This window comes from Strigops habroptila, chromosome 3 (genome assembly GCF_004027225.2).
Source record: "Strigops habroptila isolate Jane chromosome 3, bStrHab1.2.pri, whole genome shotgun sequence".
NCBI lineage: Eukaryota > Metazoa > Chordata > Aves > Psittaciformes > Psittacidae > Strigops > Strigops habroptila.
The window spans coordinates 83,821,640-83,834,865 of NC_044279.2; the positions used below are offsets into that span (position 1 = coordinate 83,821,640).

General features: G+C 35.7%; 1 protein-coding gene across 24 annotated transcripts in view; it reads right to left on the reverse strand.

Moving 5' to 3' along the window:
• KIAA1109 (KIAA1109 ortholog) overlaps positions 1 to 13,226 on the reverse strand; it is a 115,357-nt gene that overhangs the window by 25,102 nt on the left and 77,029 nt on the right. For 22 of the 24 annotated variants that reach the window (XM_030480749.1, XM_030480768.1, XM_030480755.1 and 19 more), the window contains 14 exons: positions 11,941 to 12,147; positions 11,550 to 11,788; positions 10,728 to 10,972; positions 9,237 to 9,342; positions 6,933 to 7,030; positions 6,400 to 6,585; positions 5,233 to 5,401; positions 4,514 to 4,725; positions 3,363 to 3,561; positions 2,724 to 2,783; positions 1,833 to 2,059; positions 1,142 to 1,342; positions 808 to 938; positions 209 to 332 (listed from right to left, as the gene is read on the reverse strand). In XM_030480749.1, coding sequence (XP_030336609.1) covers positions 209 to 332; positions 808 to 938; positions 1,142 to 1,342; positions 1,833 to 2,059; positions 2,724 to 2,783; positions 3,363 to 3,561; positions 4,514 to 4,725; positions 5,233 to 5,401; positions 6,400 to 6,585; positions 6,933 to 7,030; positions 9,237 to 9,342; positions 10,728 to 10,972; positions 11,550 to 11,788; positions 11,941 to 12,147 — 2,404 coding nt within the window. The remainder of the gene's footprint in view (positions 1 to 208; positions 333 to 807; positions 939 to 1,141; positions 1,343 to 1,832; positions 2,060 to 2,723; positions 2,784 to 3,362; positions 3,562 to 4,513; positions 4,726 to 5,232; positions 5,402 to 6,399; positions 6,586 to 6,932; positions 7,031 to 9,236; positions 9,343 to 10,727; positions 10,973 to 11,549; positions 11,789 to 11,940; positions 12,148 to 13,226) is intronic. The other 2 variants (XM_030480767.1, XM_030480763.1) reach the window with 1 other exon arrangement.

Here is a 13,226-nt window from a genome sequence, read left to right on the forward strand (position 1 = left end):
CCCATTTACATTATAATATCTGTGAAATTCCAATTTTCCTATCTCTATTATTACAAGGGAGAAAAACCTTTCCCTGCCCTCTCCTAACAGTAAAGGGGTTGCTGAACAACTTGATAATCTTAACCTCCTTTTCCACTACTAACATTTTCTTTGCTTTAATCAACATGCGGAAAAGAAATATGCAATGTAAGTGCATTATACTGCTCACCCTCATACTGGATCTCCGTAGCTTTTTACGAACATCTCGGCGGATATCATTGACAGCCACCGACTCCAGCTGCTGATAGCGCTGAATTTCTTGATTTATAGTTCCTTCACTTGCACCTAGTTTTCTGGAGATAAATCATAGTTGAGTTACCTTACAAATCAGTGCTGTTATTTTCACAATTTCAAAAATCTGTATTGCAACTATGTTTTGCTTTGCCTGGGAATTATCCCATTTTCTCTTTTTCTTATTAGTTACTCATGACCAGTGCCAAATATAACTACTGAAGATTTATTATCAACACACCACTAAATGGTTTAAAAAACTCTGTAAAGCACCCGCTATTTTGAAAGAATCGGTTTCCCAAAGCATTCATAGACTGAGAAAAGGCAGGCACAAAACATAATTTTGATTCTTGAACTTGTATTAGAAGAAACACTTCACCTAAAATCCAAAATTCAGACACAATTGTCCTCTGAATGGTGACAGCAATTTTATTCCAAGTACAAGAAGTAAAAGAAGCCTCCTCTTCACTATTTAGCATATAATTACTGAGCTCTGCATTCCCCTTGCAAACAGAGGGGAAGCAAAACCGAACTTACTTTAAATCATCAATAACTTTAGCTTGCTCATTGAGTTCTCTAATATCAACCAAGCGTTTCACAAATTTTCTTCCTCGCTGTTCTCCAGTCTGGATACTAGAAGCTCCCTGTCGTCGGTGATCAACAATCTCCTGTTTAACATAAACATTTAATTAAAGCTTTCATAAAAAATTAGACATTAATACGATCTAACAAGCAAAGTGAATTTCACACCTTAAAATTTGGATTAGTGCATGCAAAAGAATCAGTTTCATCTCAAAAGGCATCTGATTGGCTTTTTTTCCAGTGATCCAAACCCCATCATTCAGTTAGACACACTGTAACTACTACATACATGTCCCCATGAGCAGGATCTGCCTGCTTTCATATGTGATCTGCTAGACTGAAGAGAATCACACTTCGCTGACCCCAATAGAAATTCTACAGGAACAGAGTATCGATGTTTGGGGGGGCTCAAACCCAGCAGGTGATTTACAATCCGCTGCCCAAATGTTAGCTTGCGTGCATCTCCACATAATGAACCTCCACCTGATTTCTAAACAACAAACAGGAACATTAGTGTTCTGGGATGTTTGCACTGTTGGCAAGCAAGAAACATTTAAGATAGCCATTAAAGAATATCTGTTAAAATGTTCTCATGTAAAACCAAAAAGCAAGGTCAGCAGCATACCGGGGAGAAGTACCGAAAAAGAATTTTTTCTAATTTACTCATGTTAGTAATTTAATCTGCTGTCAAAAAATCCTACCTAAAGCCACAGATTTTCCAATTCAGGTACCTGAAGTTAGGTATTGTGTCTCCATATTTTCAAATCCAGGTCGATTATTTCCACATAACACTGGCAGAAATATGATCTGTCATTTCTGGCCTTTGAAATATGGAGTTAGAAAACTTAACACACAAACTTCTTTGATTTGCAACAGGAGTTACATGAGCTATAAGAAATAGCATGCTGGACTCAAGACAGATCTTTGCATTTGACTGGAGACTTCCAATTATTAGCACTTATTTTGGTTAATTCACTTACTGCATGTATAGTGGGAGACATAGTGTCAACTTCATCCTCATCTGAAAGGTCAGCTATGTTCACAGAGTTGAGGTCAGCAATATCATCAATATCTTCTTCTCCTGTCAATGTTGTGAGGGTGTTGCCTAAAGCATTCAGTCTTTTCCCAATGTTTGGATCCATGTGGACATCAATACCACACATTTTCCATAACACATTCAGTGTCCAGGTTCCAGCACTACTACTTTCTGCATTAAAAAAAAAAAGTTTAACCATGCTTTTTTGGTTGTTTTTTTTTTAAATCCCCCACACTGAGTTATGTATTAGTTAGCTAAGACAACATTTATCAGTTATGAAGACCTGTCTTTTCTGCCCACTCCAAGAAAAACAAATTGCACAACAGAAATGCTTGCTGGAAGTACTTCACAGCTACAACATCAATTTTTCTTTAAGAAGTGATGTACACAGACTAACCTAATTAAAACACATGCCTTGCAGCCAAGCTGATGATCAGGACCATCTCAAACTTCAGCTCTTAAAATTGCAGCCATGTATAGTACTCCAGAACAGGATTTCTAACAGCAAGAAACCTAAAGGATGATTATCTGCTTATAAAAATCCTGACCTTTTTACAGTGTCAAGTCTTGAATAATGATGCTGGAAGATGTTATAAGTGTAATGAGCCGGCTGAATGCCTGTCTTCCCAGGATTTTTCTAACAAGTGCCACCTTTCAGCATCAAAATACAGATGTTGCTTTACGCAGAACTACACAAGATACTGTTCTTCCTTCTAAATGGATTCATCTTGTTTTTCACCATTCACAATTCCATGTGAGGCAGATTTTTAATAGTTGTGGCATGTGTTTTTATTTAAAAAACAAACATCCAAACAACCAAACAACAACATATTACCTGCTGCAGCCTGTCCTGTTGTCCGAGAACACACTTCATAAGTACCATCTGGCACAACACCTATATGAAGCATATGAAGCACATACACTAATTAGGCAGACAGTGAAAGTTGCTTTAGACCAGCCCTATGAAATTCCACCTCTTTTGCCCTTGACAATTAAAGCATGAGTGTAGTTGGACAGGAGGTTTAGTTTAATTTCCCATTAAATATATTTTCTTATTTAAAGTGAAGCTACTTGATAACATCCAATTCTATATCAACTTGATATTCCATACAAGTTCTAGAATCTTCACCATAATGGAAGATATATATGTATACATAAATGAAAATCATCTATATTAAACTATCTAAAATTCACTGGGATCTTATGAAATAATATCAAAGCAACACATCCAACTCTTCCAACATTTGTCAGACACGAATGCTTATAATGAGACATACAGCAACAAAGTTATTAATAAAGAAAAACAACAAAGGAATACAACCTTTTAGATCCATATTATTTTGTTTTCAAAAGGCCAAAATCTTGTCTTTACCTTTTCTGGGGAAGTTTCAGCAGTTTTAAAAATCACACGAAAGGATGCAAGTGGATTCACACCTGAAATACTATTGTCCAGTATGAAATCACACCCACTTACATGCATTCATAACTAGATCTCCTCTTATTTCTGGTTTCCAGTCATCCCAACTTGTCTCAAAGCCATCAGCAAAGCGGATACAGAAGTTTTTAAAATGACCTTTACTAACTAAAGATTCTGAGGAGCAGGCAGTGATTAGTGTGCTTTCAATAGTCAGGACTAAAGCAGAGCCAGTGTCAAGATCTGCAGTGTGGTTAGACTGGAAAATAAAATCACAGAGAGAATTTACTGGTCATTGCAATGTCCAAGTGATATTGTACATGTGTTAAATGCTTTTCATCTTTCCCTGTTAGAAAACTGATTCCCTTCTCATATGGCCTTGTTTTGATATCTACAATTATGCAGAGCCTTAAATACACAGGATTGACTGATTATTTTACAGTCCTTTGTACGTGAAGGTCTGTAATTTTGTTTAATTGCAAAAAAGCCTACATATTCCCTTTTATAAAGCTAGACTTCTTTTGATCCAGCGTAAGTACTGCAAGCAGTCTATATACATCTTAAGACTTCATAAGCCAGAATGTATTTTTCATAATTTACTATCATTTGTAATACATAAAATACCATCTGCTTTATCCATAGTTGCCAGATAGAAGATTCACAATCAAAATGTTATGTCATTATGACTTCTAGGTTATTGGCCTCATTACTCCTTTACATTTCTATGTATTATGATTATTTCCTTCTACATCATTAAAATGATTCATTCCTGTTCTGGAATTATCCCTCATTAAGAATACTCTCAATTCAACACAGGAACAGTCTCTGAATCCAAGGTTTTCTCACAAAGTTATTTAACATTATCTATCCTAATAATGCTCCACTGCTTTGTGTATTTTTTTTTTTAAACTGCTGTCAGTTTAATATTTTTAAACTGCTGGCAATGTAATATTTTCCATTTTATACTTAGGAGGTACTTCCACCTTATCCATCACATTTCCCCAAAACATGCACGCCAGCTGACACATGAGTAACGTAGTTCTCCTATAAATGAGAACACCATATCTGCTACAAGCAATGTCACTACTGCAATTATCGGTATACTCTGCGTTGGTGTGATGAAAAGGTACATTTATGGACGTAAAAGCCATGTACCACACACAAATGGCTAGTTCAACTAATAGTCACGTTGCTTCAGACATTTTGATTACCTGAGGTGTGTTTGTGATGGGCAGGCAAATTCCTAGGTCATTAACAGTCAGCTGAAGAAAGAGGGTCCCAAAAGCCTGTGCAGATGTTTGTTGGATTCCAGGCAGCATATCTACTACTTCTTTTGTGGCCATATGAATATCTTTATGTAAAGCCATTCTCTGTTCATTCCAGTTGTCATACGCAGCCTTGTAGTTCAGCCAAAACAGCACAGCTTTGTGAAGAAACCACAAATTGAAATACTTAATTGAAATCAACACACATGAAAAAAAAAAAAGAGTTTCACTAAATAAAGCTTTTTTTGTTTGTTTTTACATTTCTCCATTATTTTAAGACAGTGGATGTACAACAATGGACACGCACATATTCAGCATGTGGTGAAGAGCCTCATGCTGCAAACAACAAGCTGGACAAAGCAAATAATTTAGCATCAAAGTTAACACATTAAAATTCAGAAAGCAGTGCTGTTCCCAGCATAACTCATTTGTCAAGATTTACAAAAGCAACTTCTTCCAAGCCATCTGAAAACTAATCATCTCAGCAAATGGAATTTTTTACATTAGGAACTATTAATCTCTTAAGATGCAGTAGATCTCCTAAATTTCTCATGACTTAACATGAAATATACTAAATCTCGAATAATCAAGCTTCTTTGAAAAAAAAATTAATATCTAGCTTCCCCAATATGAAGACAAATTTATAGTAATTGTGTCTTCAATACCTCTATCAAAGGCCACAGGCTGAGCAAAAACAATGGGTCTGTTCAATGTAATGAGCACAGCTTCTCTATCTGATGAGCCACTAATTTCTTCGCGGAGAGCATTTCTTAATCCAATTCTTGTCTTGAAATAGGCAACCTGATGAAAGTCGGAGCCAGCTTCTTCATAAACCTTAAAATGTTCAAAAAATGGGAAGGGGGAGGGGTTTGGAACAGGGAAGAGTTCAGGGATGGGGGGTTAAAAATAATGAAATTACTGCATCTGACAAAATGTAAAATTACAACAAGAAGTAAAGATGTCTCCTTTCCCCCTTTTCTCTTTTAGGCTAAGTTCTTTAAAGAATACTCAATTTTCTTACATTAAATTGCAGTGTAATGCAGTGTAATTGCAGTGCAATTTTCCTTATTTATCATAAAATGTTAACTAAAATATTTATATATCCAGATCCTCTATTGTGACAGTACATTCATAGCTTCTAAGATTTGCATTTGTTTGTTTCTAGGCATCACAAAATATTTTAATACCATAGAATAAGTGATTCCAGGGTAACGGTGGGTTTAAGAATACAAGAGATAGAGCTGTCAAACTAAGGCAAATAAACTAGCTCAAAATGTAGGTCTGGCCAGGTTTGGATCTTGTCTGATCTTATTATTTCATTTATGTGCCCTAAAAATAATAGCAATATCAACAAAAATTTTGAATTTGCCTCAGTAACAAGGCCATTATTGTTGCAAAGGGCTAATAAGTTCTAAGATCTTAATAGCACGAAAAAAGAGCCCATACTTGACTCCTTCCATCTTTTAGGTATGTACACTGGCCTTCATTATGAAGGCTTGCTAATTCTTCTGAAAAGTCATCTTCAGTGTCATCTTGACTCAAGAACAAAATATGAGACAATATTCAGGAAGTAAATTTTCACAGCTGTGTGCTGCAGAATGCTTAAACATTTATGAATAAAAACTAAGACAAAACAAAAAAAAAAAGGCAAAACAAACACCAAAAAATGAAGAACCAACACCCTCCCTCCCCAGGTGCCCTACACTTTACACCCACTTCACAGCCAGATTGGAAAAAAAACCCAGCAGTTTAAGACGGCTTCTTGGTTTGGTTCTTTTTTTTTTAATTGCACACTATTAAGAACATCACATGCAAAGATGTCGGGCACTAACCTGATGTTTAACAATCTGTCCTAGCGCCAGATTTAAATCCACTTGGCATTTCCCAAACAGTTTGAGGTAGCTGCTGCTTCCAGGCATTGCTTTGGTTTGCAGTCTGTTTGAGAGTTCAAGTTCTATCAATCCAGTTTCAAATCTCACAGCTCGCATCGAGGGAGTCGTAGCTGTCACTTGAATTCCCTAATGAATAAGGAAGGTACAAAGTTATTAGGATCTGGTTCAGAGACATAAAGAGAAAGGAAAAACAAAAACCCCCCACAAAAAAACAAAACACGAAAGCAAAAACAAAAAAACCAAACAAAAAACAATCAAAAACCGAACAAAACCCCCTTTTCACTGTGAAGCAGGAGAGAGCACATAATCACTTTTCACAAGGCAATGCCACTAAGCTATTTTAAACGATTACAGAAACCAAACTCAAGGTCTTTTTCTTCATGCAGAATATTCCTGATTCAGTAAGCTTTGAGGCAAAAACCCAAAAGCCATTAATAGCATCTAGGACCACTGGCTTGTCATCATAAGATTACCTTAAACTGTAGGCTTAATGAGTAAAGAAGAATTTTTGGTTTTTCTCCATCAGTTGTGCCATCATGTTCATTCCAAAGAGGTATTGGCTGCTCCCCTCCTGTACATATTAAATACATTTTGAGTTTTAACAAAGAAAACATTTAAAACCAAATAGATATTAAAAAAATGTGACAGTGAAATAAAAGCCTCATTTTAAACAGTAACTAGCTGAAGATTTATAAAAACAAATATAGTTTGCAGTGTAAATTTTTATGAACTGCTCTGTTCATTAACTAGATTTTAACTGGTGCAACTTCACCTTAAATAATTAGTACTTACCCCGTTTTTATGTAAGAATAATATGCAATCAATATTTCAGTGCAACAGAAACAATTAGAAAAAACACCTTAGTATATTACACTAATTGGAATCTTAAAGCCAGGTGAGTTACTTTGCTGCAAGCCAGGACAAAAGCTACATTCTGCCCTCATTGCTCCTCATTCAGCACCCAGTACCATGGATTGCTGGCCCCTGACCACATTCCTGCTGAATTACCACAGTATGGAAGGTAGCAGTCACATTTCAGAAACCATCAGGCTGCTACTTGCAATACAAATCTGTAGTCTGGAAAAGCAAAGAACCAGCAATGGTAATAAATTCCTCACATAAAACCAGAGGAGAGCTCGAACTCTGGAGGCTGAGAAACGTTGTAAAAGAAAGCTAATATAGGTTTCCCGTTTTACCACTTTATGCTTCTCTATAAAAAATGTTGTAATAGAATAATGACAGCTGTTGAAGGTTTATTCTCCTCTTAAGTCTTCTCTTCCTACCCAATGCTAATATATTTTGCCTGGAACAAACATCAGGGTGTTAAAAATTTGTTTCTTCTCATCCTTCAGGGATTTTGACATTTTCCATTTTCTTCACTGCATCTTCTGACTCCCTTGAGGCTATGTCATCTGGACCTGCACATTTATGTATGTTTGTATACATGAATATACATACGCACACACAGAGTTAGATCAAAGGAGTGTATAGACACACACTAAGACACTCCTTTCACTGAGCCACCACTTTTAATTTGTCTTTTCTCATGATGTTTCCAACTATTAATGATTTTTTCCACTAAAAAATAGCTATATTTCTACAAAAGCCTTTTAGGATAACTCAAAAACTCTTAAAATCAAGCTACTAGAAGTTTCACCTGCCTTTGAATATTTACTTACATTTGTCAGCCGGTAACATCCTTTAAAAACCTAACTAAAACTGATATTCCCTTTATTTGCCCTGGTTATTTTACTTTCTTTTTTACTTTTTTTTTATTATTATTTCTTGGTAGACAGACAATACTTCTTATAAACTTCAAATAAATTATTGCTTTTCCTTTCTCTAATTCATTTATTGTTTATCCCCAACTGCCAATTCATATTTTCTACTCTTATTCTTGTATAGTTTGCTAAGTGAAATAACATTGCATGGCACAAGTTATCAGCTTTCTGGTTTGCTTTCAGTTCTTGAACACAGACCAACTCTCTAACAGTAAGAACTAGTGAGTGGACTATTTTTAACTGCTGCGCAAACTGTGATTCTGTCAGACAAGAGTTTTTGTGTAAGAAAATAAATGTTTTGTAACTTTGGCTGTCTACTCAAATAGATGAGTGCACAAGTCTATGAAATTACAAAAGAGGCAGCACTGAGTGATTTTGCAACTGTTCTCGGATTGGGTTTTTAATGACGACGCTACTTTTCTTCTGAAAATTGAGAACAGAAGCCAGCCTAAATGACTGAAATAAACCAGTCTTTTCTGCAATATACACCATGATACACAAAACAATCTAATGAATAGCCAAATGCCTTTTTCTTAGAGTACTGAAACATCTCCAAAAAAACACAGAGCTAGGAAACAGGGGACACTAATACCAATATTAACGCTATTTTCCCCGCACACAGCTGTTTTCCATTAAAATAATATGCTGACATTATTTTACAAAGTGCAATATCACGATCTGCATTTTATGGCTGAACAAAGTGAATACAGAAAGTAAATACAGAAAGTAACCCAGCCAAGGTCATGTCATAGACACAGAGGCTAGTGACCTGAGTAACATACTATCCTGCTTCCCAATAAAACATCTTGTTTCTGACAGAGCTACAAAAATATCCACAGCCTCTGTTATTACTTCAAATTCCAGCTCTGCTGGAGTGCTAGATATGAAATGATGGTGTCTGTGAAACCAGCAGCTGACCCCAAGAACTATAGAAATGTTGCCATCAAACAAGGTTTAAGGATCTTACTTAAAGTTGGTTTTAAGTGTTCGGCTTACCTGAAACCTTCTGTATGACTTCATTTACTTCCTTCATGAACACTTTTTGCACAAATACTAAATGATTTAAAAGATCAGTTGTGAGATTATGTTCAAAGGAACCAACCTGCAGAAATAAAAAAATTTAGAACAAAACTTTACAACAGATAGCATACCTATGTTTTAAAAACAATGCATTTTTTAGTTTTCAGGCATATCTTTTCAAGTCCAATTATATTGTTACTGCCATAAAAAAGAGCATTAAATACCTCTGTCTTGCAATTTTTCTGCTGTGAATGCCTATCAGAAAACTGAAGGACATACACTATTATATGAAAACGTTTAATCTCCTGCTTAAGTTTAGCTTAGGCAAGAAAACGCAGGACTTGATTAAGGTTCATGGAAGTATGTGAAATGCTACTTAATTCCAGATAATAAATCATTATCAGAACAAAATAGAAGTGAACTGTCAACCTCTAAAAGTACATTATTCTACTCACTGTAGATAAGCAAGTTTACTGATATCTTCCATGGTAAATTTACTATGTGTCCAATCTAATCTTAAGGAGTATTCCTAAGGAACTGGAGTCTGCCTAAGATTGTTTAAATTTGCCATTAATATTTTCTAAGTAAAATTAAAATACAGGTATTTTCTAAAACTGCTTAGATTTTGGTTTTGCCTTTGCTAAGCAGGCCCTAACTTTTGTTTTACATGCTGAACAAATTCAAAGACCCTAAGGTCTTTCTTCAGCCAGGAAATAACCCAAGTGGATTGAGCAAAGAGTAGCACTTAATTAACATTCTCCCATTAAGATGCAAACATCAGAAGTCTCAATCACAAACACGCTAGACTATTTTTCTGACTAAGAAAATGTAGTTAGTAGAAATGCCTCACTTTTCCCTACCAGATAGGTTTCTTTTAAGCAGCCTCAATTTCCTCTCTATGAAAAGTAACTGTGGAAATTGGTACACAAATAGAGCTGTGAGTAGAAAACTGTGGCGAACAGAAAATTTTATATCATTTACTGAGATTATATATACCTTCTCCTGGCTATGAAGCTGTCTAATCATGAAAACAAATAAAAGTTATAAAACATTAAAACATTTTTAAATCTCAGTATTTTTTTTTTGCAAATTATACATTATGTGATGTGTTAGCATAAGCATTCAGTTTAAACGTACACTGAATCATCAGCATAATACACTTTGTCTACATCACTGATGAGAAATGTCATTCTGAAAACAAGTTTCTAAACACATCTTCCTTATTTATTTGCACAAAGTAACACCTTTAAAATTCACTGCTTAATATGTTGGCTGCTTATCAAACTAAGGACTAAGAAAGTTCTGTTTCAGTGTCATGCAATTACAAATGCTGTATTTGGACCAACCTGTAAATCTGAGAGTTCTGGAGCAGTCAGGTTATTAAAATAATATAAAGATGCACATACAGAAATGTAACAGAATAGAAATAACAAGTTGTCAAAGATAAATAATGTCTCCAACACCTACTTCAGCCACACATCGTAAGTAGTTCCCCTGTAGATAATAGCCCTGCTTAGCAGGTAGTTCATCTATGCTCCAAATTTGGTCTGAGTAAGTATCATGTTCTTCCATTATATATTTGCCTGACATTGTAACAGGAGGAAGGTTGAGACTTGCTGAAGGAGGAATGGTTGACATATCAGTGGCAGAGACTTTTGAAGTGAAACGCAATCTGTGACTTGGAAGCTCAAAATTAAATCTAGTTTGGGCACCTGTAAAAGGAAGATGAGGAAAGAAAAGCTATGAACTTGCCAAAAAAATTCTTATTTATCCTTAAATTTAAGAACACACTTGGGATTAAATAAATAAATAAATAAATAAATCTTCAGAGGTCTTCACAGACCTCTAGAGCTATAAATGTCCACCCACATGATTCTGGGTTTTCTTAAATTTAAAAGAAAATGAAGATTTCACTGTAATTACATGGAGAAGGGAGTCATATAAACTACTTCATGCATACTGAGGCCCTATAAGATTATTCTCAAGTAGCCTTACGAATCAGAATTAATCAAGGATCATAAACTGATTTAAGAGGGAAGCTTCCTGGAAGGAAGATATACATGAATGTATGTGTGTCTTCAGCTGTTCTTGTACTCTGCCTCTGGCAATTGTGCATAACACAACAGTGTTTGGCCCCATCTGGCTGAAGTTCACATTCAAAATAATAAGCTGACAGCAAGATATTCCAAGCTCTAGCTACAATTCAACAGAAATATCAGGTCCTCTTGGATGGTTCTAGCAAGGCCAAACTAAAGCCATAATGTTTTTAAAGTTTCGGAGGACTGTTACCTGTCATTCCATGACTCCTCATTCTTCCCATCTTATATTCCGCCTTTAGAGAGGGCAAGAGCGCTGCTCCAATAGCGATACCATCTATCATGGCACTGAATTTAAGGACTATAGGCTTCTTTTCTAAGCCTTCTGGCAGCTGTGGAAATTCATTTGTTTCAACAGGTGTTTGATTAATACTTGTAGGAGTCTTTTCAGAGGGCAAAGGAGTTGCAACATCTTCTTTGGTAGGCTGGGGCCTATTTACCAAGACAAAGATTAGAAAATACCTTTTGTTATTCTAACATGATGTATGACTAGCCTGACCCTCCCACATACATTCAAAGCAGCACAAGCTCCTGACTGGATGGTAACCATTGGCACTTGGATGTGCCATGCAAGCAGCACTTACGCAGTTGATGGTTGCCTGATGAGATCTGAAATCTGCTTGGAGAGCTGGTGAGAACTGCGCACCATCATGCTGTGCAGCGTGGCAGGGTGCTGAGGAATGTTGATGCTGATGGCTCCAACTTTGACTACAGCAGCGTTATTTGTTTTCAACCCTCTCTGCGCACTATACAGGGCCTGGGATTTGGCAATACTGCATTTCACAACAGTTCTAACAGAAAAGGAAATAGGATTCATTCACATGTTTTTCAAAACAGTTACAGTTTTACATTAAAATGGGGGTTTAAGTGTTAGCTGAATTTTAAAGTATTCATATAAATGATTTTGCTTTTAGACAACATAGACATTCCTCCTCTTTCACTTTACACACACAGATGCACTACATGCCACAAACAACTACACTACATTTAAGAGAACTACAAGTCATGCATTGCAAAAATATCTGTTAAACTGTTATTCTTGCATAATGTAAGATCATTCGACTTTATACACAGTAGGCTGCACATACACAGACAAATTTTCACACATAGAAATAAATAAGCCTTCCATTTAAATTCCTTTTCAGGAATAATCTTGAATCATCCTTTTTGGAAGAAAATTTAATAAGATCTGATTTTAGCATCCAAAAAGGTCAATGGAAGAAATAGTCACCTAGCAATAAATACACAGCAAGTGATAAATGGGGTTGTGAATTATTACCAATGTTTAATTGACACATACTATTCCAAAATATGAAGTCTAAACTTTCTTTTAATGTTAAGGAGGATATGTAAGGTTCACAATGGTTACCCAAGATAAAAATACAACTGCACAAAGTTGACAGTTTTTGATGTCAAAATGAAATTTTGGCATATCAGAATTCACTAAGCTCCTATTAAAGAGAGATACATAGGGTAGCACATTAATGTTTCTCATCTAAGGTAAATTACTGGAGGGTTACTCAATGGAAGTATGTTATTATGTAGCCAGCACAGGCTATCACAGCCTCAAAGAGAGAGACACATAGTGGTGAAGATGCAGTATATTAGCTAGAATGTCTGAAACATAGACACTATAAAATTGCAACATTCAATTAAAGTTTCTCAGATACTGTATTTTAAGGACCATCACTAAAATACCTACAGATACTTTGGTTTCATGGTGAAAGCTACAATATTCTATGAATTCTACTCCCTAAGTAGTGTTTCTTCTGTGAAGTCTAACACAGGGCTCCTTATTCCGATGTTACAGTATCAGCTAGAACAAAGCATCCCAGGTGTGGACATAAAAGAAAAAACCAAACCCCAACAT